The 24,696-nt window shown below is 45.1% G+C and overlaps 2 protein-coding genes across 2 annotated transcripts in view; both read right to left on the reverse strand.

The window, feature by feature from the left end:
• LOC122624305 (neurotrimin) overlaps positions 1-6,722 on the reverse strand; it is a 35,455-nt gene extending 28,733 nt beyond the window's left edge. Inside the window, exon 1 of the mRNA XM_043803798.1 lies at positions 6,591-6,722. The gene's annotated coding sequence lies outside the window, so the exon portion shown is untranslated. The remainder of the gene's footprint in view (positions 1-6,590) is intronic.
• A 14,292-nt stretch (positions 6,723-21,014) lies between these two features.
• LOC122624932 lies at positions 21,015-22,703 on the reverse strand. Its single transcript, XM_043804712.1, has one exon. The coding sequence runs from the start codon at positions 22,701-22,703 to the stop codon at positions 21,015-21,017; it is 1,689 nt and encodes a 562-aa protein (XP_043660647.1).
• Positions 22,704-24,696: the final 1,993 nt, after the last annotated feature.

The following is a 24,696-nucleotide window of genomic DNA, read 5'->3' on the forward strand; positions in this document are numbered from 1 at the left end:
TCAACTGGGGTAACCACTTGGGGCATGCGGATGTGTATTAAATGCTACAAATAGCTGAATCCCATTCAATAGAGAGGAAAAGGCTGAGGTCAACTTTACAAATGGCAAGCAAAACATGACTCGCTGACTTGTTGCTGTTGCTCCTGCTCCTGCTCTAGCTGTGTGCGTGTGAGCATGGGTGTGGTGTGCTTGTGTGCGGCTGGCTGGGTGCGCGTGTGTGCGATTGTGTGTGCAATGCAATGAGTCAACGTCGCAAGGACACATCCTTTTTCATGTCGGAGAAAGAGACCGACTGCTGGCAGGGATACCTGGGGGGCAGAGCGAGGGGGTGGAAACCTCAAACGAAAGCAGGGCTTGCTATATGCATATGTGTGCGCCTGCACTGAGAACAAATCCATGGAGCATTATGTACGCCATTTGGAAACAGTTAGTAACAGAAGTCCTGCAAAAAGCTTGAGCTAATATTCTGGATTTAGAAGATGGTGTTTCTTTCTTCTTCCAAAGAATTCTCCTTATGCAAACGCCGAGTTTATTAATCTGCTGATTTTACTAGACAAACTAAACTACGCTAACAATTCAGATTCCAATTCCTTGGCACATAATTCTTGTGTGTGATCCTACACTGCAATAACAGAGCTTTCATCACGGGAAGAAATTTTCCTGAACCCCAAAACATTTTCCAGTGTGTCCTTTGGGGCGAGGTGGGCGAGGTGGGCGTGGTGGGGGCGTGTTCCTGCATGTCCCGATTTTGTCAGTTGAAAAGGGTTCAGACAAATTTTTAAATTAATGACAAAACGAGCACCGCGAGACAAAAATGGTTCGGGTTTGGGTTGGGAATATGGGGATATGGGGAGGAATTTCGCTTTTGCACCACACCGCAGTTTGTTTGCCAATGGAAAATCGTTTTAATTAAATTTCGTGGCCAGTTGGCAATGCCAGGCGGCAGCAAGAGCAGATTTACAACAAAAGCGATGAACTTGCAATTGCCTGTAGAATTTACTCCATATTATTTATAAACACCGCTGCGGAATTGTTGGGCCCCTTTTGTTATTTGCCAAAGGCAAATGAAAATGGCCAATTGATTTGAGTCCTTATTTCGCAATAAATACCCACCGACTGTGCGAATCAATCAATGCGAAATGCCTTTCATGGCCGCCCAGTTAATCGACATAATATTATATTTTCCTTTGTCCCTTTAAAGCGCCCCTCAGTTCCAATATTAATTTCGATTAAAACGGCTTTAATTATGGCCAAAACTAAGCTGCAAATATTTGCCGTAAAGTGTGAAATATCCTGGGCAAGCCGTAACTGCCGAAGGGCTCATACAATTTACTGGGAAGCCACAAGCCAAATTCGGCTTAAGCCCATACTTGAGAAAGGAACTTTAATCAGGCCAAAAATACTCACATATGTTAATTCGAGTGCCTGCACACGCACGTCTGTATTTATTACACTTAATATGCCACTGCTGCCATACATTAAGTTGTTCGCTGTCTTGTTTCGGCTTTTATTGTTGATATTGTTGCTATTCAACTGACTATTTGTGTCGAGTGACATTTCTGCGAGCGAGTCTAATCAAAATTCAAGTGGCCCACCACTACCGCCAAGTATTGCCACACACTCACTACTCACTACTCGCTGCTCTATTTGATTTTGGCTCGATGCAAATGTTGTGTAAATGATCTGCTCAACTTGCTTATTGCAGCTACACATGCGAAGAGGGGCAAGGTGGCATGCAGTCTTCGGAAAATAGCTTAAATGGGTGTCAAAACCGTGGAAAGCGGGGCATACAGCCTGGAGTTCGATTCATCTTGTACACTTTTCACGGTCTTTTCTTTTGGCATGAAAAGTGTCAGTTCGTGTATGCATAAACCACTTCTTTTCGCGATTTCTCTACCACACGAAAGTTGAGAATTAATTCGGACTGAAAGGCATGTTGCAAAGGTAAGTGGCAATGCATTCCGTAATTAAAAGCAAATTATACACGTCCTTATCGGATGAGTTTTGTAAATTTCGGTGTGTTGCATAAACAGGAGCTTGTTGGATTTCACGCTTTCAAGAAAGAATGGACCTTATAGCATAACCATTGAGCTTGAGTATCCAAAATCGAGTGTAGAAATTATAATTTGTAAATTGATTTAAATAATAAATCCTTAGGCGCTGCATTTACAAGTTTTTGCATTCAATAAGTTCAAGGAGTTTTTGAACAGGAAATACAACACAATATAAATCTATAGTATATAAATATGTAAATATTGTATAAGACAAATTTAAGCTGCCCAGATGGTAGTAGTACGCTTTTCCCATAAATAAGCATTTCCATCTAAGGATTAAAAATAAATAATAATAAAAACGGACGCTTAATCATTATTCTAAGAGAACAGAACCCATGTAGAGATTTCTTTTACAGATATCTTCTGGATACACCCATTGTTCTGTACTGTAATATTTCATATACGTGCGAATGACATTACTTACTATCGAATTGCTTTTGCAAATGAGAAGACCCACTTGAGCAATTTGCTCTTGTTTATTGGCTTATTAAAGGTTTACCAGTTTGCCAATGCACTAGTGTTCATTATTTTTGTAATGCCCAATTACTAATGTGAATTTCAATAGTATTTTTGTTTTGCACATGCAGATGCGTAGATGTACTTCCCATTATTTTCTTCTATTGTACGCGCGCAGTTAATCCTCTCAGTTTTTCTCTGGCACGAGTATTTCCCTGGATGCAGTTGCCCTCTTCTTGGCTTTTCCACCGCCTTCCCTTTTCATTTACCTGTTGTCTTGCTGGCTAATTTCTGTTGTCAAATTGCCCCCGCTTTTCTATGCATTTTGTCCCTGCCGCCGGTCGCCCCCTCAACTACATTACGCATACGCAGCGTGGTCCGTGGGGGAAAAGCTTTTGCCATTGCCAGTGCCATTTCCCGGTTTTCACTTAAAGCAACTGAAACCGCTGCGTTCTGGCGTTTCCTCTCACTTGTTTGTGCAATTTTCTTTTTATGTATGGAAAATATTTCTTTTATTGTGTTGCCACTGCCGCCGCCGTTGTTTGCCTTTTGTTAATGTGCAAGTGCTGGTTGTTTGTGGTTTGCTTTGTTGGCCATCCGAGCCCCGCCCTTAACCCTTGGCTGCCCGAGCCCAACTCTCACATGTGTAGCCATTCGCCACTGATGCGTTTTTAATTGTGTTTGTTTCCGCTTCGCTGTGACACGTCATTTATTAGCCCACAAAAACGGAAATCAAGCGGCTTTAAGAACTGAACTCCTTTGCTCGCTCCACCATATATCCTCACTGGGTCTCGATCAATCTTGGGGTTAAATATGTACGCGTATTGCAGCCTGATTTATTCGATTCGCTGACATTTTGCATTATGTGCAGGAGCCGTTCGCCGCTGCGTCTGCCTTGGCCGGAACAAAAAATTAAACAAGCGAATGGGGTTATTTACAACAGGATTCGGGGCGAATTGGGCAGCGGCACTGGCAGCGGCAACGGCAGCCGGGAGTCTGGTCGGGAAAATAATGATTGTGAAAATTTCGTTTAATTTTCGCCGGGCGGTGGCCGTTGTCGTCCTTTATTCGGCAATGTCTTTTGTTCCCCATTTTCCCCATAATTATTGTTCGAAGTTTCCTTTTGTTTCGTTGCGGCTTGTCTGTGAAATCGGAAAGAGGGGGTCCGGTGCGGTCCGGAAAACAAAATATTCGGAAATATGATTCCGTAATTTAATGTAGATTTGATTTGAAGGCCTGCTAACTAGTTGCAGGCAAAATGACCCGTCTCTCTCCCCCCAAAATGCATCTTCACTCGGTTGCACTTTTATGCCATATAGTCATTCAGCACTCGGATTGCTCGGACATATCCCCTTTCCCAATAGCGCCGATTAAATACCCTGGCAACCCGTCAGTTTGCTCCTTTCGACAGGGAAATTGGAGCCTAACAACTTCTGGCCCAATGCGAAGTGGGTCCACCTTGGAGGCAGCTATTGCTCGAATTGGTTATTATTACTGGGCTTCGATTGTTTAATTACTGCAACCTAATCGCTTAATCAGCTAATTAGTTCCTTTCACAGTCTTAAAACCCAAGCCGGAGTCTAAGAGTAGCTTAAAAAATAAATGTGTTGGGAGTGTCAAATAATGCCAATTTGGCCAACTTTGAATTATAATTCCAAGGGCGTGATAGACGAAGGATGTGGATATTAATTAATGGATGCCAACCACTTTTGGCGTTGGGCCGAAATGATTTCGGCAATTCAGAACGGGTTTACGGGTAAATATTTAGCAATCCAAATTACTGTTAATATTTTACCACGAATATAGTATATTTGCTCTGAGTAACTTGGCAAATAACTGGAAATGCAAGCAATTTATTGTTGCTATTTACGTCTGCAGAGACCGGTCACAGTTTCGTCATAATTTCCGTTCGAATGCGTCTAATTGGATCACTTCAAATCCATATGAACAAAGATCCAGAAATATTTTCAATCTCCCAAGTGCAGAACAAAATCAAAGACCCCTTTTCGCAGACTGCCAACGCCGCCCCTGCCCTTCGGATATTATGGGGCATTAGTTAATTAACCAGTATTCTGACCGAGATGCTCCAATTTGGCCAAAGCTTTGGGATACTTGAGGAATTTCTGGACAGATAAACCGGAAAATAATAAGGTTGAGAACCATTTGTACGTTGCTTTGGTGTTTGGAAACTATGTTGTCAAGCTGTATACGTTTTTCAATAAGATTCCCAAATGTAATTACGAAAGGGTTAGCTTTAATTTCGTTGTATCACACCGCCAAAAGGATGGTAATTAGTAACTTCCACATATAAAGTTGCCTAAGAAATGAGTAAAAACGGTTGGGAAAAAATTCATTTACCATTCTCTCTGTGCACTGGGGAGATTTCCCAGCGAGATTTCCTGCCCCGAAAATGTAAAAATGTACATTTGCCGCATAAAGCCCTTTCATTTGCCACTTTGCTCTTTTTGTGTGCCACTGCATACATTGTACACACTTCATTATTTAATATAAAATGCATCCTCACACGCACACCTGCGCACAAGGGAAGACAATTGCTGGGCAAGGCGATGCGATGCGATGCAATGCGATGCGATGCGAATGAGTAAAAACGTTATTTAATTAATTCATTTTCATTAAAAACACGACAAAATGCGACGGCGGATGAGGGGGGCGGGGCGGGACATTAAAGGACGAGCAGATGCCTGCTCCTCCCTTGTCCTGTCACGCCGCCTGTCATTTACAATTTTAATCTCGTTGTGCAGCAGTTTAGCTTAAGTTCGGACGGCGGGATAATGAGCGGCCGGGTCCGCGCTTAAGGATAATGGAGCCTGCAGCCGGACAGGACCCACTCCATCCTCGACCCACTCCATCTGTAATTAAAGAAGCGCGCATGCAGCCAGCACTGCCTTCACCTGGGCGGTCGAATAAGGGCCAACGACCAAGTTGGCTCACAAATTTCATGGCTAATAAATCACTTTTAATATTAATAAAACATAAATCATGGCCAACTAAAAACTTGGCCTGCTACCTCGATGCTGCAGTCTCATTTTGGCGCCTTTTGTTCGATGGCAAAAAGTTTCGCAGGAGTCTTCCCGAAAAGGTACCTCAAGAATGTGCCAAACTGGTGGCGGATGGCGAGGGATAAGCGTGAGATTGAATGGGGTTTTAAAGTTCAGGTGGGTGAAAGTTCCTCACGGAAATCAGCAACACACAAAGGGCTCGAAGCTATACTCGTATATGGATAACAGGCTTGGAATAAAGCTTACGAGTATTTCTCGTGGTTGTTGTACACACCAATAAAAAGTTTTGCAAACATTAATATGTATTCTGTAAACAAATTATTTGTTGTCATATTATACAAAACTGACAATTGACAAGCAATTAAAAACAAAAGAGTAGACTGTCTTAAAAATTATGTTTAATTACTTATCAAATCTCTGGTATGGAACCTTACAGAAATTCTTCCCTTTGAGTAATTGTTGAGTGGTAATTGATTTCCAGATATGGCAACAAAGTGAACGATTCCGGCCATAAAAGGTGCACATATACTCTATTCACAAAAGGGCTATGATTCGGTTAATACCTTATCATTATGTAAGCACGCCTGTACAATGAGACTTTTTTTTGGGAAATAACTGCAAAGGGTTAATTTACAACTGGGCAGATAAACTGTTTAATTCACTGGAAACAAGAAACGAGGATAAAGGCTTCCAACGAGTGACTCAAGATGCACAAATCCCAACAAAGAAAGTTAATGTAATGTAAGAAAACAGGAACTGCATAGGAATGCAATGAGCTGAATAGACATTCGAGGAAGAAACAACTCGATTGGTGTAAAATTTGGTTGAATGGCTGTGAAAGGAATGCATTGGGAAAGCTATCATACCAATAATGCAATTGACAACTGAGTGAACATGCGTACGAGTATGTGAAATTATTGAGCCAGCGATCGACGGGCAATCGAGTAAGGAGTTGAACAGGGGATTGACTTCACCTCACTAGTGATTTCTGAAATACGCAGTCACAACTCACATGGGAGACTCCGCGAAGAACTTTTGAATTTGAGGTTTTTAGAATTACCTGTTTCGAAAAACAAGAGAAGCTCCGAAACTGGTCCAAAGCACTGGCGAACACTCAAAAAAAACTTGGAAAATAATCAACCAACACTTGTCAAAGACTCTCCTTTTGACTTTCTGCTAGAGTAAATATTTCACTCGTTGTTGTTTCGCGCAACTCGAAAACCCTTTTCGAAACTTTAAAATTCTTGGTTTGGAACTGAGTCCTTTCGTGTCTCGAATCCACTGGACTGAACTGAACCGACGCGCTAGGAAGTTGCCCGAGCACTGAACCTGTCGCGCCAAGCGCGTTTCGCATTGGGCCGACCTAGCGCAATGTGCTCGTCCTTCGGCAGCACGGGCGTCCCGATATCCGATTTCCCAATTTCCCGACTCCCGATGTCCTGGCCCTGTGGAGTCCCGTGTCCCATGCCTGCCATCCCGAAGCCAGCCGAAGCGCGCCATTGCGTCCGAAGGACACCTCGTGTGGCGGACGAAGCCGTCTGTGCTTGTCCTCTGGCAACATGTTGCCAGCAACATTTGAAGCTGGGTAACTTACCAGAGCAACTGCCCTTACTTGAAACGCAGGGATCCGCATAAGTGATGGGTTGGGCTTGCCCAGTTCACTTTTATTGGCTTAAAGTCATTCTAAAAGAAATCAGAAACAGAAGTGGTTGAATTATGTATGATTTTTATACAATTATTTTGGAGATAAACTTAAAGAAATGACAAGGTTTATTGTATATCGCGGAATAGCCTGATCATTTGGATATTTTTGGTTTATTCAAACTTAAAGTTTGCATACAATTTGAAGTGCTTTTGAAACTCATACAGAATGTAATAAACTGAATTTACCTGATTTTTTAAACCAAATATATTTAGAGGATATTATTTTGGGAAATTTAAAGTAAAACGAAAGCGTATTGGAAAACACTCGAACGTTAAAAAAGATATCTTCATTTTGAGTTATCGCCTAGTAAAGCATTTGAATTAAATGTCTAAATAAGATTTTAATAAAAAAAAGAGAGAGGACGCAACTACGAGTGTCGCGACTATCAGATATATATTACTCACCTAAGGGAAGTGCAAGGGAGAAGGAAACATGCAAGACAGAAGATAGCCGTTAACAGTTAACAGGTTTGCAATAGTCCGATCTAAGCAATTCTGAGCACTAATTTGTATATGTATTGGTAAGTAATAAAATATTTATTAGACATTGACGATTACCGTAGTATGTGCTACGGACTTTAGGCGTTTAAGGCAAACTTTTGCTGTGTGGGCGCCACTAGAATCTGCGTGCTTAACATCCCAGCTCTTGTAGCTACCAAGAACTCTACGTTCTTACAAACGGACAATCAGCGGACGGACAGACCGACGGACATGAACATATCGACTCGGCTAGTACCGATCTCAGGTATATGTTTATGTTCTTACTTATATATACATTTTACCGAGCGCACATCCTTCTTTCTTTTACACACTTGTCAATGGATTTAGTTTACTGTTTAATTAAGTGGTACAAACAAGTTTTGTACACAGCACCCTAAAAATTACCACTCCACTTGTAAGTGAAGTGATACTGGAGGGTAGCTTTGGCGATCATTGAAGCTAGTTCGAAACTTTCTTTGAACAGCTGAGATGTCCTTAATGTTCTGGGTTCCGCCTTCTCAAAATATAATTACGACTGCAGGCGGCAAAGGAGCGTTAAATAACTTAAATAACTGTGGCTTTTGCAATCAAAGTCATTTTGTTGGCGCTCTCCTTCCTTCTGGGAAATTCACTTACCAGGTGCTTAAAGGGGACTCCTTCGCCTGCCCTTCCCCCTTTCTCGGATCCGGGTTTTCCCTTCCCATCCACACATCACTTAGGCAAATCAAGGAGACCAATAAAGGCAAAAAGGAGGCAACACTTAGTCAGCCAGCTCGCGATGAGAGCGAGAGTCCTTGCAGGATCCCCTGCCTATCATAAGTCGTCCTTCCATGTGTGTGGGAAAGTGGGTGGATGGCTGGGTGGATAGGTGGGTGGATGGACTGAGGTGAACTAGGTAAAAGCACTTTTGCGCTTGTTTTAATGAAATTCAATGCGTCGACGGCGGCGACGCCGTCAAACCTTTTCACCAAATGAACACGAAAATTTTCATCAATGTCTGGGACAAAATGTGCGAAATGGGGGTCTACGTATGCCCGAAAGTAACCAAAGAAACCCACTTTCATGCTTCATAAGTAAATTCATTTGGCACGCCAGCCAGTTCCCCCCATCCTCCCGCGACCCCCACTACGGGCTTAATGAAATGTCATCAACTTTGAGGTGTTTATTGCGCTGACATCCCAGGGAGGAATTACATCAGCGGTGGCAGCGTGAGTGGATTTTAATTTCCAATAAGCGATGCTCACGATGCTAGCCCGACTTGGGCTCAGCACTCAAGAAAAACGACTTGATTCCGGAACAAAACAGAGGCACATAGAAGTGGAATATGTTGAATGAATGCCGAGCCTCAGAGAAGTCACGCACTCATCTCCGGAACATGTAAATACATCACAGGACTTCGAGGGTCGGGGAAAACCCTTTGAGCAGGACTGAGGTAAACCGAGCCCAAAGTAATCTTTGAGTCTTACTGTCAACCTACGACGCGTCGGGTGCAAAAGGTGTGTGTGTTTGTGTGTGTGTGTGTGTGTGTGCTAAGCAGGAAAAACATTTTCATGTATCATAAATTGTCTAACACTTAAAAAGTGATTACGTCTGCGTGTTCCACCCCCGTTTCTCTGCTCCTTTGCGGGGCGATGTACCAGGACCCTTCTTTGCCGGAGCAATCCAATCGAGGACATCAATTTATAGAGTTGCCAACGGAGGAGCTTAGCACTTTAGATAAACAATTTTGTGCAAGTTGTTAACTTTTACGATGACTCATTAATTTTGTAGATTTTCGCTCGTAGTTTGAATAGATGAACGGATGGGCCGGGCGGATGTAGCATCGTAGTTTCTGCTGAATTGTTGTTTCACAAAAGTTGTTTGTCGATTTTAATGATGTGACACTAAATACTCGTCAAAGGCACATTCTCTAAAGGTTTCGAGAGCCCCGCATCCTGTTTGGGCCGGAACTTTTGCATAACAAAGCCCTGGGTTCCTGTTTCCACAAATCCGCAATGCATCCTGCCAAAAACAATAAGCATCTCGCATTCGTAACAGATGACAGCACATCATATAATTAGTGGACTTTGGCCTCCGATTCCGGATTCTGGGTTCTGGATTCCGGATTCCGGATTCCCAAGCCTTTGGACCGAAGGACCAAAAGATGCGTGTTAAAAACCATATCGTTTCGGAGGTGGGCAGTCGGGTGATAGCGTTTGGGTTATGGCGCATGTAACTAATCGGAATAGTTGTAAGTGTGTGGCAACTAGGGAAATCACAGTTGCGGATTGTGCCCCTTATTATTCTAGTTTTCATTCCGATTCAGAAATATTACTGTGTTTGTTCGTTGAGTTCTGTCACATTGGAATTGCCACACACGGTAATAGAGGCATAGCATTAAAGTATTAATTTGCCTAAGGTTAGTCGAACAAAGCAAATGAGCTCCGTATATTACAGCATATACCCGTTACTTAGTGTATCGTTGGTGCATTGGATTCGTTGACACGTGCACCACGGGTACAAAGAACCATGCCCGATCTAATAAGAAATATATAAATATTATTGATAAGGACCGCCAGTTGAGTCGATCTTTCCATGTCCGTGTATTCGCCTATTTGTCCGTCCGTATAAACAACACAATTTTTTGAGTTTTGTTAGTTATTTACTCAAATAACTACTCGCAGAGTAAACAGGAAGCGTTTCCGACACTATAAAGTATATATATTTATTATCAGGTTCAATTCCCAAGTCCATCTGGCCATGTCCCTCTGTCAATCTGTCCGTCCGTATGATCGTTGATATCTCAGGATCTATATAAGCCAGAAAGCAGAGAGATTAGGTATGCAGATTCCAGAGACATAGACGCAGCGCAAGTTTGCCGAATCACTTTGCCACGCCCACTCTAACACCCACACACCGCACGAAACTGCCACGCCCTCACTTTTTAATAGTTGGTTGATTTATTTTATTTCTGCCATCGATATGAAAAAAATATTTTTAAATTTCCCGTTTGATCTTCCACTAGCTGAGTAACGGGTATCTGATAGTCGAGGAACTCGATTATAGCCTTCTCTTTTGTCTAATGTACTACATATATAATATCTCTAAAGCCATTAAATTGGATTATTAACAATTCTGATTAACATCCGAAGACAAATATATTTCAAAATTGATAAGCCATTAATGGGTATATGATAGCCGAGGCGGTATGGTGTTGCTTCTTTTAGGAACTATATAAAATGATTTGAATTTTAAGCCAACTTACTTCCATGTTTTCTTCGGTGAATGGGTTACATAAAACAAATGGGTTCGAACGATATTGATATTGATAATTCTTCTGTTAATCGATGCATTTTGAGCAATCGTGCTGAATGTTTACCAAAAATATCGCTTTCCTTGGAACTTTAGCCGTTGCCGCAGAGTCCTCTTTGTTTCACCATAATTTCTAAGCCAGCAACTAAACCAATTATAAAATGTACAGAATAAACCCAATTTGTATTCAACACTCTTGATGAACATTTATATTGGAGAGGATTCAAAGTATTCAAAGCTCTAGAGAAAGAGACGTTTGTCACTGGCGGGGAAGTTATCAGATATTGAGTACTGCCCCCAAATCAGTCACTTTTCGCATTCCTCTTCCCTCTAAAATAGAATGTGAGGACCAGAGGTCCCGACTTTCACGGCTATAATTTGATGTTCGGAAATCAACAAACTTGGCCCCTGCCCCAATCGAAGTCCCTACTTTTCCGTGACGTCCCCTGTGTTTGATGCTTTATTGGTGTTGTCGGGCAAATCGCTACAAAATGTAACTACTTAACAGCGACAACATTGCCACAAGGCGTTGCGGGGGTCAGGGGTCACGGGCCAGGGGTCAGGGGTCAGGGGGCGTTCGGAGGACCTTATGGCCTGGCAAATTAAGGAATTTTCATTGAAAAAAACTTGCCAGTCACGCAACAATCATTTGGCCCGGGTCAACGTCGACGAATACCAGCTACATCGAAAAAAAAACCCAAGTCAATATATCTAATTTATACATTGTCGAATAGTAATGCAAAAGTGGCATTACAAATTTTAAATCAAGTTCAGTTACCTCAAGCTCAAATAGAATATTGGTTTGCATAAATGGTCAGCTAAAACTAGCATTTCATTTTTTAACCACAAAAGGCCTTTATTAAATATCTTGGAAATGTCTTTTTTTGATTCATTCTTAAGGCATTTAATCAAACGCTTTTCTTCGCTACTAAAAAAATGTATTCAACTTTAAATAATCTGAAACTCACTATTATCTCGAAAAAAGTGCTTCGTTCAACCAAATTATGGCGAAGTATGACTAATTCAGACACAGCAATTGTGTTTAATTCGTAGAGCTTAGTGTTTTTTCTCGGTGTACCCTTAAAAACCCATTTCCCCATCTCCCCCGCATCCTTTGAGCCTTGGCCTGTCCATCAGTGGAAATATGTGCCCCCCGTTTTCGCTGCAACTTCCTCTGTCCCACACTTTATTATTTCTTATTGAATAATTATGGGTCATTTGGTTGCGGCGACGTGGTGGGCGTGGCAGTGGGCTGTGTGCCGGGGTCAGGCGTCAGGGGTCGGGGGTCGGGGGTTGCGAGCTCGGCTGCCACCTCACGTGCTTATCTTGTTTCCGTTGCTTCATTTAAAAGTTAATGACTGCTTTTAATGCCAGCGAATCGGACTTGTACTTCGGAGCGGGTGAGCTTCAGCTTCCGGTCGGTGGCCGTGTCACCAGACAGGCAAATTGATTAGGTTTAAAGGCAAAAATCATGGCATACATTAGGGACATCCCAGCCCACACCCATAGCCACATCTACATCCACCGACATCCAGCCAGCCGTCGACTCGTCGAGCGACTGTTCCCATTAGGGGCGAAAATGTTTAACAAATTGAAAGTCACGCAACAATTGACCAGCCCCAGCCATTCAGAGCCCTCCTCCGGCCGCTCTAAAAATAAAAAAGTAAAAAAAACACTCTATGAAGAGAAAGTAACCACATTAATGTCGGTGGTTGTCTCGCAAACGCCAGCGGCTATCAAAGGCTAATGTTATTGAATCATTAACACCTGGACTCTCGCCTGGCTGCTGAAAAAATGATGCCATAAAGTTGATTAGAAGTCACTTAATGGCAGCGGATGTGCAGGTTTATTACAATTTGTAACGAGAGCCCCCACAGCTCCGGGTGTCCTGGCAGCTCCCGGCAGCTCCTGGCCATTCCTGGCAAGTCCTGGGGCTTCTTCGGGGCTCCGGGCGCCTTGGCGGCTTCCACCGCGTCCGACATTAGCGCTTATAAAATATGCAGCGGTCGCGTGTCTGTTTCCAATAAATACGGGGCACCCGGCAGGAATCGGAATCGGAATCGCAGTCGGAGTCGGGAATCCTTGGACCACGGCCACTCGGGCTGAACCGACTCGGACCAGACTGAACTGAACCGAACCGAACTGAGCTGAGCTGAACAGGACTGGCATTCCATTCCGGCATTCCGGCCGGGACCACGGCACTTAAATGGCCGTAAAGACAGCGCCGAATGCTGCTCAAAGTTCGAAGTTCGAAGCTCGAGTGGCGGGTGTTAAGCGATTTGGGCAGGAGCTGCGGAGTGTTGGCGTTTCGGTTGATCTGGAGTGGGCATTAGCGGGTACATAAACACGTACAGTGGAGGGCAAAGTAATAGCATCAGAGCCAAGAATAAATAATCAAACCCCGAAGATATGACACCTAAAATAACAACCATATTATAACAATGTGGTTACATAAATGAGTTTCTCATTCAGAAGGATTTCGAATAGTTAGCAGTTAACAAAAATCATGGCTTAGCTAATATGAGGGTATTTAAGTGCATTTCATAAGAAAGTCTTTGAAGGAAATGCTATTAATGTGACCGCAACTTTTTATTGGCTTTTTTCAATGATTGAGCATACCTTTCATACAGCAGCATGAACCCCAATTATAATTTATCATGCTCTAAAATATTATGATAATGAACCATTGTTAAAAATTTCATTTAATCTGAAAATAAATCACTAAATAAATGTTGTTCATTTTCACTTCTTATAGAAAAACGACTATTGTTAATAAATTAAATACTATATCGGCTAGTTTAACAAAGATAAATCATATCATATTTTGAAGTGATATTCTTTCACAATAAACCTATTATTTATAATTTGGTATTCCTTTCCCTAATTAAATAAGCATATACTTGGAAAATAAACGAGATCAAATTGAACTGATCCCGATTCCATTCGCGTTTAGTAGCCCAAGCCGCCTTCTTAGTGACTTTACTGCTCCAGCACTCTTCCTCCGTCCACATTATGTATTCGCAACGAAGGACATCATATTGGCCGCGCCCTCGTAAAAATTGTGGGCGTAGAAAGGACGAGGACCGAGAACCAGGAGGGATTGGGAACTAGAAGGCGGTGCAGGACTACAGGGACAGCTGATGGCGTTTTTAATGTTGCCAACAATTTTTAAGTAGCACAAAAATGACGCAAGACAGCCGACGCGAGAATGGTGAGTTGGTGGGGAAGTGGAGTTCGCGGTGGCAAGGTGGACGGAATTTCAGGTTGACAGCCAGGAGGGCAGGACGCCTAAAGGACTAAAGGACTAAAGGGCCGAAGGACTGGCGACGACGTCGTCGCTGGTCGACGCACGCTTAAGCATAAGTACTTCCGACTTTAAAAGGATGTCACATCCGGTTTCGCTTCTGGAGCGTGAAGCGCAGACTGGCGACGCGATAAGAGCCCGGCCAGAGAAACCTGGGACCCTGGTATCCTGGGACTCAGGAACCAAGAGTCGAGAGTCGTGAGCCGAGAGCAGAGAGCCGGGAACCGGGAGCCGGGGAATAAGAGTCTCAATTTAAGGTGCAACAGTTTGACAGGCTTAAGCCTTTTCGCCTGTCCCTCTGCTGCGCTTTGTGCTTCACGGGGGAATCCCCGGCGAAGTTCTCCGGGTGGGGCAGCAAAAGTCGCCAAGAAGGAAATGTGAACAAAGCTGCTTAGAAGGCACACTTTCTGCCAGTGTGGCCATACCTGCACGATAAGGCGGTCGTTCCGAATCGGCTTGCAACTTCCAACTTCCGTCCAGTAGATATGTATGCCCCAGTAGGTGGTAAGGACAAGGTGACAATCAGGACACACAATCCCCAATTATTGCTTTTCTATGATCCTCATTAATTATTTAGAAAGGAAATAGAAATTATTTCAATTCTCATACATTTCATAGATCATCCAAATAAAATAAGAAGAATTTAAATCTTTTATATTTCGCCATCGGGCAAAAGGTAAGTAAACCAGAAGAAGTAAGTTCATTTTGGAAAATGTCCAACTTAAGGTCCCTAAAAGTGTCAGTGGGAACTTAAGATCTTTTTTATAATTTTTGTACAGCTTGCTGAGCATGTTTGATATAAAGTCGAAAGGTCGAAATCTTTAAGATGCACTGTGGTTGCCAAGCGTGCACCTCGCCGATGATAATGGTAGTAATGCTGATGACGATGATGTTGTAATGGGTTTGGGAACCAGCAGCCCCTGCGAACTGAGACAATGGCCTGATGCTGACATTTATGCAGTTAGGCAACAACAATGAATGCGAAATTGTTGTTAGATGCGAGGCAAGCGCGACAATGACAATAGAAATCTGCCTATCCCCTCTGCCTACGCCCCAGGAGAGAAGGCATAAAAAAGAACCAAGATTGATGAAGAAGCGCAACAGCAAAAACAATAAAATGTATCTAAGGCGGGCAGAGGCGCAGGCAAAAGGGGTGAGGGGTGGTAGAAGGGGAGGAGGGGGAAGAGCAGACCGTTAGCATCTGTATCTATGACAATCTGCGGCAACAATAAAAAAAAGGAGGAAGGACTGAAAGGAAAGAAACACGCAGTGGAAACCACGGGGAAAGCGCCGAGTGAAGAGAAGGAAAACCGGCAGCAGAACGAATTGGGATCGGCTTGGGCTCTCCACACCCCCCTTCCCTCCCCCCGCGAGTGAGGGGCTCGGTTCAGCTTAAAACAATACGTTTGACAAAAGTGGAGTCAACTGCAACGGCTGCAGCCTGCACGTTGCACAATGACAGTGGGCCTGCTGGGTGGCTGCGGCTGGGCTGGGTTGCTAGGTTGCTGGGATGCTGGGATGCTGGGCTGCTGGGATGCTCTGCTGCCACCGCATAATATGTGTAAAGCCAAAAGGATTTGTTATTCGAAACCGAGCGAAAAGATAAATAAACAAAAGAAGATTCCTTCTCCTTTCTAGCCGTGCCACCAGCGCCCCACTCCCCTGCAAAGCAACAACCACCCAACGCCCATCGCCCACCGCCCACATTGTGGGTGGTTTCGGTGGACAGACAAAGGCTCCAAGGTTCCTGCTGTAACAAAAACCAAGAAAAAATACCAGAAAATTTTTAATAAGTGCCACAATGCAGCAGCAGAAATAAAACCGAGATGGAGGAAACAGCGGGAAGATACAGGCGCAGATACAGATACAGATAGAGACACGGATACAGATACACATACAGACACAGTGGGAAGTGGAGAGAGCAATAATGAATGCCCGGACACACACACACACACACAGTGAAGCAGGGAAGCACATGTGTGTGTGCCGCCATTAGAAGTCAGCCAGGGGCCAAATACCAAATACCAAACACCAAACACCAAAATCCAGACAGCCACGTTGATGGGATGTCAACCAAAACGTTTGAGCGACATGGCCGAGCTGGAACAAATAAAAATTGTTGCATTCCCCACTCTCGGTTTGTCCGCTTACGCTTTTTGTTGCAGTGTGGCGGGTCGTGCACGCGAGTAATCACTGTGGCCATGCGACGGCCTCCATCAACTCGCTTCCCTTATTGAGCCCTCTTATCAGCCCTCATCAAATTGGGTCTCGTGTATCCGCTCAATGGGGTGAGTCTATGAGTACAGCGTGTTAAAAATCAAATCGTATTTCATTTCTGCTCTTAACTTGATCTCAACAAAACCAGAATATGTGGGACTTAAGCTGCAGTTTTGTAGGAAGAGAAACGTCTTGGATAAAGACGGCTTAAATAAGTTACCCTAATAGTTCACATTATATGTACATTTGAACGGGTTTTGGTAGCCAGTCTGAATTTTTCTACTTCTCCGCTCATCGTTTTCCTGTGACTGGCGATCTGCGATCTGTGATCTGGGCGCAGTCACGTAGTCACTGTGCGGCTTTATTTCCTCTGCAGAGTTTGGCATTCGAACGAGGACATAAAACATATTTAGGCTCGCCGAATGCCAAATGCCAAATGCCGAAGCAGAAAAGGATACAAACTGGGACGACTTGTGCTCATCCGCCCCCTTCGAACTGCAGTGCAACCTGCAACAAAAAAAGAGGAAAAGTGCACAAAAGCCGACAGCAAATGCAAATAACAATAAAGCAAAAAAAAAAAGAAAATAGTGGACCAAGAAAATGGCATTTCAGGGGGGCGGGGGGAACGCGACAGGCGGCGGCGGCAAACGGAATTGCAAAATGCAAACAAATAGTGCACAATTTTAATAACTCACATTTTGCGCCAGCGTTTGGCGGTGTATTCGGAATTAAAAGGGAAGTCCAGCGGGAAGGAGCAGGTTATCCTGCACAGGGTGGGCAAGGGGGCAAGGGGGCATGGTGGCAAGGGGGCAAGGTGGCAAGGGGGCACTGGGGTAACGGGGGACTGTGCCCCCCAGTCGGTGGGTTGGTCAATTGTTGTCATTGTTGGCACTGCGGTCTTTATTTTCGCCCACGCCGGGTAACTTGTTGGCCGATTTTCACTTTTCACTTTCCACTCTGCCCCAAAAATGTCGCCACAATGCGATCGAGTCGGTTATGATGCGAATGACAGCGATGGTGGCGATGATGGCGATGGTGGCGATGGTGGCGATGATGAGACATAAGTGCTGTCAACAGGCCGCAGACGGATTTAATGATTCAGCCAACTCGACCTGAAAAAGTAAGTGAGCAGTTTGCAGTTTGCCGTTTACAGTCCGACTTTATTATTCATGTCCTTTTTACAGCCCATCGAGTGTGGCAGGCTCTTCGGTGCGGCCATAAAGGCACTGCAATCAATGGACAATTAATTGTTGCAATACAAAGTGGTTGGCAGCAATATTTGATCTCGAAATGGAAAAACATTTACGCCAAATTCGATAAGATCGCTGGAGGAATATATCTCAGTAATGCATAGCTATGAACATATAAAAATCTCAATCGAGTTGTAAACCCGCAATTAGCAGGTGCTAGCGACCTCTACATTATTTACGTTATTTATCCGATTTTAATTAATGTTATAAACAATGGGAGAGTGTAAAACCAACCGCTTGCCGTTGATCCTTTCGGGTCAGGTATCGCATGCATGTATCGATGCCCTTCAAACCACTGCAATCCGAGCTTGATGGAATGCTCAACAAGTGTGAATAATGAGCCGTATATGCCGAGCGTTTCGCCCACGCCCATCGCTCGGCCAGGAGCTTACATTATTTATGTGAATAATTAAGGGTGTGTGTGCGCTTGTGTTTTTTTTTTAAATTAATAACACCTGAAATTATTCCGATTCGGGTGCAATGCGCGTGATTAATGCAAGAAGGACGCGCACAGGACACCGCCACTGCCATGCATGCCACATATGTTAACCGATTGTTTGCAGAGAGATTTTCCAATTTTTCACTCTGTTTGTTTGTTAATTTTGTAAAATTATACAATTTAATTGCACACACGAGCCGCAAACGGGGGCATTGGCCATTTGGGCCGAAAGTTTACCTTCTGCGGTTTTTCACGTGGCGCCCAGTGAGTTGCATGTGCAACAATATTCGCATTAATTGTGCGACTCTAATGATGCGCGGTCTCCCCTCGTTTTATATTTAATTAATGCGCAATTTTCACTTTTAGTCCAGTTGGCATTTTGTTGTTGCTGCGCTTCTGCTTCTGACCGTCGAATTGAATGTGCCACGCCCCCCAGTGCCGCCTCCCACTGCCGCTTATCCGTTTATTATTGTTACCCGAGTTGATGAATTGCGCTTAATTAGCCGTTCGAAATTTCGCAGCCCAATTTAGGCAGCTATCCGAAATAAATTAGTTGTTTCAATTACATTTACTCCCCCTTGGCTCCACGATTTAATAGGTTTTTAAGTTCGAGACAATCGAAATAGAGTTCTCTTCAAAGGTCCTTGATACATAACATAACTCTTTGCTTGGCGTATATTGTTGTCGGTCTCTGCTAGTCGTACATTTCGTTTTCGAAATGCAATTATCTTCGATTCGACTCGCTGAAAACAGCAACAAGCGCTGATCCGCCCCCTGAACTTCCGCCCCCCTGGACATTCGGGGCGTGGCTGTCATCGGCAACCTCAAAACTCATCCTCAACCTCAAAACTCATCCTCACCCGGCCAATAATTTAAATGTTTTTCGGCTGGGGGCCCTGCCAATGCGGTCCAGAGGCCGACATCAATTTAAAATCATTTAATAAATTCGCACTAAATTTCAATTCCGTTTTCATTAAATGCCACATAAATTATACGCACTGCGATGGCCGCGGGGTGGGGGGGTGGTGTTTTGGGGGGTTCCTCCTGCCGCTCGCTGGGTGGCTAAGCCCCTCTCAAGAGGGGGAGGGGGGGAGTTGTCAGCTGGGGCCGCCAAATCGCGTGCCACCATATTTCGCATTCGTTTTAAACGCCGCGCGCCATTTGCACATAAAATGCTTTTAATTTTTCGTTACATTTGTCCTCTCCTGTTGTTCTTGTTGTTGTTGTTGTAGTTGCTGTTGCTGTTATTGTTGCCCCGCCCCCTCTTTGGTCCCCCACCCCGCACCTTTCACCCCCCCTCGACGCCTTTCGCCCACTTGGCCACATTTTCAATTCGACCTCAATAAAATTTACGCCCAAAGGCTGTAGACGAGAACGGTTGTGCGAGGGGAAGGGGGTTGGTGTTGGGGGGCAGAGGTCACAGGCGAAGACAACCGACGGCGAAGGGGGCGGGGGCGCAAGGGAAGTCCCAGTCAATACTCGCATACTCTGCCACCAAAGTTGCCAGCTTCCACGCCCCACTTGCCACACAGTTCAAATAAATTACAGATATTAAATTACTTTTATTTATATGTATACTTTAAATGAATTAGCTCAATCATGTTTAAATAGCAAGTTAGTTGGTTGGAAGTGTAGGGCGCCGAAAGAGTGTTCCTCATTCGTTGTCGTCTGGAGTGAAATACAGCCAATCGCCCGCTGTTGTTGTCCTCGTGAGTTGCTTTCGTTGTTGTTGGCAGCAACTCCATCGCGCCCCATTGCCCAAAAAGTGTTCATTTCCTTTCTGGCGTGTTATCATCGCCACTTCCGGCAGCGGGGGCAGGGGGGAGAAGCGCGACAAGGACGACAAGGACGACAGGGACGACAAGGACGAGAACTTGGACGGCGGTCGACATTGAATATTGGCAGTTAATATACAGCTGCCTGCTGCACGCGTATGTGCGAGCATATGTGCGGCATGTGGCAGCAAGAAACCGCCAATTTAAAGAGTGGCTTTAAGGGACCTTTGGGGGGCCAATTGACACCCCGCCCCTTCCCCGCCGACCTTGGGCGGGCAGCAGCAGCAGCAGCAGAGTAGAGTAAAATAGAAAACAGAATAAAAGTTCGCCCTCTGTTCCAGACGAATGCAAACACAATTTGAATGCTGCCGCTGCCAGCAAATCGAGCGGAAAACATCCACCGCCAAAGCGGCTTTTCCGCAGCGGGAAAAGTGCACAGAACTTTTCACTTAATCGCTTTTCGTTGCGTTTGAAGGAAAACAAACAGAGCTAATTTGACTTTATCTCCTTGGCGTCAAGTTTCGTTTTCGTTCTCCTCTTTCACAGTCACACATTTTATTTGCCTGCACCAATTTTGCCCATGAACTTTAACTAGTTTTCCAGGCCAATCCAACAGATTTCCAAGGACTCTGAATGCAAAAGTTTTCGCAATGAATAATATTGTAATGTGAGACAAAAATAGCTTTTGTAGCGGCAATTACACTTAGTATTTAAATGTTATATGTATATGTTAGCATTTTACGACAGAGAGGGGTCCAAATAAATGCCATCAAATAAATATTGAAGTATTAGTCAGAAAACTATATTTTAATTTATAACATAGTAAAAAAAATATGCATTAACAGCTACGCTCTTTGAATATTACATTAAAGATTATAATTCAGTGTTAAGTTTGGTAGTATTAGGATTAAAATAGTGCTACACTTCTATTCTATTGTTTGAATATTATATGTTGTATTAAATAGCATATAGCACATTTTACCTTTTCATGGGCCTCCTAATATTTCAATATTTCCGAAATATTTTACAAGCCATTGAGGAATACGTTGATGTAAAAGTACAACAGCTCCAGCAGGAAAACCGCAGAGGCCACTGCGATGAATGCTCCACAGACCCACCACACGATCTCCAAGTCGCCGATATTCAGGGGCTTAAGGACCTCCAGTTGGCTGTAGTCCTTGATGCTCATCTTGCCGGCCTTGACCATGTCGTAGAAGCTCTTTCGAATCCAGTGATTCAGTAGACCAGCTTGATGGACACTGAAGGTGAAGTCCTTCAAGGGCTCCCAGTAAATCGAATCCGGGGCCACAACAACGCTGGTGGGCATGAATTCGCAGAAGCAGAGATCCCAGGACCAACGGAAAACGGGCTTGGAAAAGTGTCGTTGCTGGGTCTTTATCACCATCCACTTGAGGAAGGGCATGGTGTAGGCCCACGTGGTGTTGAAGTGGTTGCGCAGATCGATCAGCTCGTTGGGATCGTCAATGAGGTGAAATATGCCTGCATACCGCGCTCGGAAGGCCTCATCCATGTCGTAGAACTCGCTGCGTATTCCCAGGATCTTCCTGTCGCCGCGCAGCAGATCCTCGAAGCTGGCGACTCTGTCTTCGTAGGGCGGATAGATCAGCAGCGACAGCAGTTGGGCACTGCAGGTGGTCAGCAGGAGCAGGGCCAGCAGGTGGGGCACGATCCGTGCCGGCCTTGAGTTCTTCAATCGGGCCAGGCAACTCAGATGCGTGAGCAACAGCCTGGCCACGAGGATGATGAGTAGCAGGACCATCGCCAACGCCGGACACACGATGCGGCCGAACAAGTCCGAGGTTGGTAGGGGTTGCTCCACCGGCAGCATGGTGCACCAGTTGGAGATCAGCACCGGGTAGCTGTACTGGTAGATGCCCCGGAGATTCCGCTTGGTGATCAGCGTGGTGGTCAGGCCCACGTCTATGAAGCCCTTCGCGGAGTACTCCAGCATGTAGCTACTATCGGAGGCCGAGCCTGCCCGCCAACTGGGACGCACTACCTCCAGACCCGCATTAACCCGACTGGCAAACGTGGCCAAGAAGTCCCACAGGTAGCCGGTCATCTGCTCGGCGCCTCTGGCATCGCGATAGAAAAAGGTGTTCGGTGGCGACAGATCTGGCATGACACGCAGACGATGGCCCCGCAGATTATCCAGTTTATGGGCAAACAGCTGCCCGCCCTGTCCGCCCGAAATCCGCCTCCTCACCAGCTCGAAACTGGGAACAGCCTGGAAGGTGTAGAGCATCAGCGAGGGGTGGTAGTTCCGGAAGTACAGCTCCACGTGCAGCATGCTGCGGCGCAGACAAGACGAGAGGTACTGACGGGCCAGCGATTCCTGCTCAGGACCAGCCACCTCGATGAGCAATCGAACCGCCGTCCGCAGGTGCTTCAAGCTATTGGCCAGCGTTTCCAGTTGAGTCGCAGCACTGGCGTCCACCGGCAAGCAGGCCAGCACCAAGAGGGGCGAGCTTAACCGATCGTAGAGGTTCAGGTAGGAGTAGCTGCGCTGCCACACGATCTGCGGATGGGCAGTCAGGTTGCGCTGCCACAGGACCCCCCAACGGCAGTCGAGTCCTGCGGGATTGTAGTACACCAGTGTGGTCTCTCCCCCCAGCAGGAAATGAACCACCAGGCCGTAGAGCTCCAGCAGCTCGGCGGGAAGGCCAGTGCTCCGATCCAAGCTGGCCAACATGTCGCGGACATGAAAGGAATCGACTGACCAGCTCTGGCAATGTTGTCTGGAAAATGGTCAGCACTTCGCTGTGTACGCTGCTCCTTATCGAGAGCCATCCGGTATAATTGACCTGGGACACTTGCATCTGGCAATTCCAAAGTTTACACAACGAGGTGGCTCGGCCATTGCAACTCCCACGTGTTTGCTTTGGAGCCATGGAGTTGGGACTGGATATTCCGGAGAACTGCATGGTTCTTGGGACAGTATAAAAGGGAGTTTCAATCTAGAAAGGGCGAATTCTATGGCCGAGTCTCCTAGGTTTATAATACTTTTACACTTGAAAAGTGATTAATGTGAATAACGTTTTCCTATCCAGTGTGTTCCGAACTGCAATATGTATGGGCCATGAAGCAGTTAGTTTTAGATTGAGACACTGCACTATTTAGATACAAGTGTATGTTCATTAAGGGGTGCCAAATGTTGAGTTTTTTTTAAACAAGAAGTTGAATTCCCCATTCGTCGAAGAAACAAAATAATCGACATTCGCTATTCTTGAAATGAAAGCTGACTCCAAATCAGAAAAGTCCGGCAACAAAACGCGAAATCGGCGCATTTGGAACTTGTTGTTTCGCTGGTAACTCGCTTACCTTGGCCCAAGTGGTCCACTCACCTGTGTCACCTATTTGGGAGCCAGCCGGCTGCAGCCCCTGGGCGAAAATCCCCTGGAACCTGGAAAGGCCGCCAAAAACGGTCGCAAGGAACGGAGAGTATGCGAGAGTGGGCGCCCACGCAAGTATTTCCAGGCGAAATGTTTTGCGCATTTCGCCGCCGCGTTTTTCAAATACACTTGCGACATTTGACAGCTCCAACTGTCAGTGCAATGTGCTCGGTGTGTCGCTGTGTGCGTAGGCGTTTGTGTGTGTGTGTGGGAGGAGGTGCGGCTGCGGGTGTATCTGTATCCGCGTGTTGCATGTTGATTTTGCCGAGTTGTTTTGTGCACCTCCTCCACTTCCACTTCCACTTCCCCCCCTCGCTGCCCACACCCCTCCCGCTGCGTTAACCCTTCAGCTGCCATTGGCATTCATTCACGTGGCATCGCCATCGCCATCGCCATAGTCATCGTCAACTCGACCCTGACGCTGGCTGCAGTTGTAAATAAATTTGCATTTTTGTCAATTTTGATGGCGACCACATGCACACACACCCACACCCACACACCCACAGACATGGCATGGTGTTGGGGTGTTGGGGCTGCTGCAACACACACATAGCCACGCATGAATGCCTGCAAAGTATGCAAAGTTTATTCATGAACGAGTGTTTTGCGGCCACATCAACTTGCCAGGGCTGGCACAGCCACCTTCGAGCGATCGGCAAATGCTTTGAATCGTGAATATCCTTTTTGTCTTTAATCAAATAAATGGCCGAAATAAAGCCATAGTTGAATTTATGCTCACATATTTGTAATCCAAAGCAAGCAGTCATCAATTGCATGCCAAGTCAACTATTTGTATTCAACACACTAGGTAACAAATTTGGATCCCTCTAGATGGAGGTTAATAACTAAATGTTAGAAAACATTTATGATTTCAGTACTTATGGCTCCATTGATCAAACGATAGTTCTTGGAAAGATTTAAGCATTCTTTGATTGCCGAGGATTTTGCAGCATAATAACGACAATCACACCTGACATTTTACTATCTACCTGTGTACACTATTAAGGCCTTCGTTTAACCATGTTTTTGAAAATGATTACCAAAGGATTGGCAGGGATTACCCTGCCCCTGGACCCTAATGGTATTACCTGTCCAGCCCCAATGCACCATACCATACCATACCACCCGATGGTAGCACCACCCCAAATCGACCTGCCCCACGCTCCCATCCTCTGCTCCTCCGCTCCTCCGCTCCTCTGAACAACGCAGCTCTCTGGTCAGATGCAGCTGGGCCGGGAATGGAAATGGAAGTGGAAATGGTCATGGAAGCGGGCGGCCAGTGGACCATAGTCC

Source organism: Drosophila teissieri, chromosome X, assembly GCF_016746235.2.
Source record: "Drosophila teissieri strain GT53w chromosome X, Prin_Dtei_1.1, whole genome shotgun sequence".
NCBI lineage: Eukaryota > Metazoa > Arthropoda > Insecta > Diptera > Drosophilidae > Drosophila > Drosophila teissieri.

What these genes read in the sequence shown, in the direction of transcription:
- LOC122624932 (XM_043804712.1), bottom strand. Translation starts at nt 22,703, where the DNA reads ATGTTGGCCAGCTTGGATCGGAGCACTGGCCTTCCCGCCGAGCTGCTG.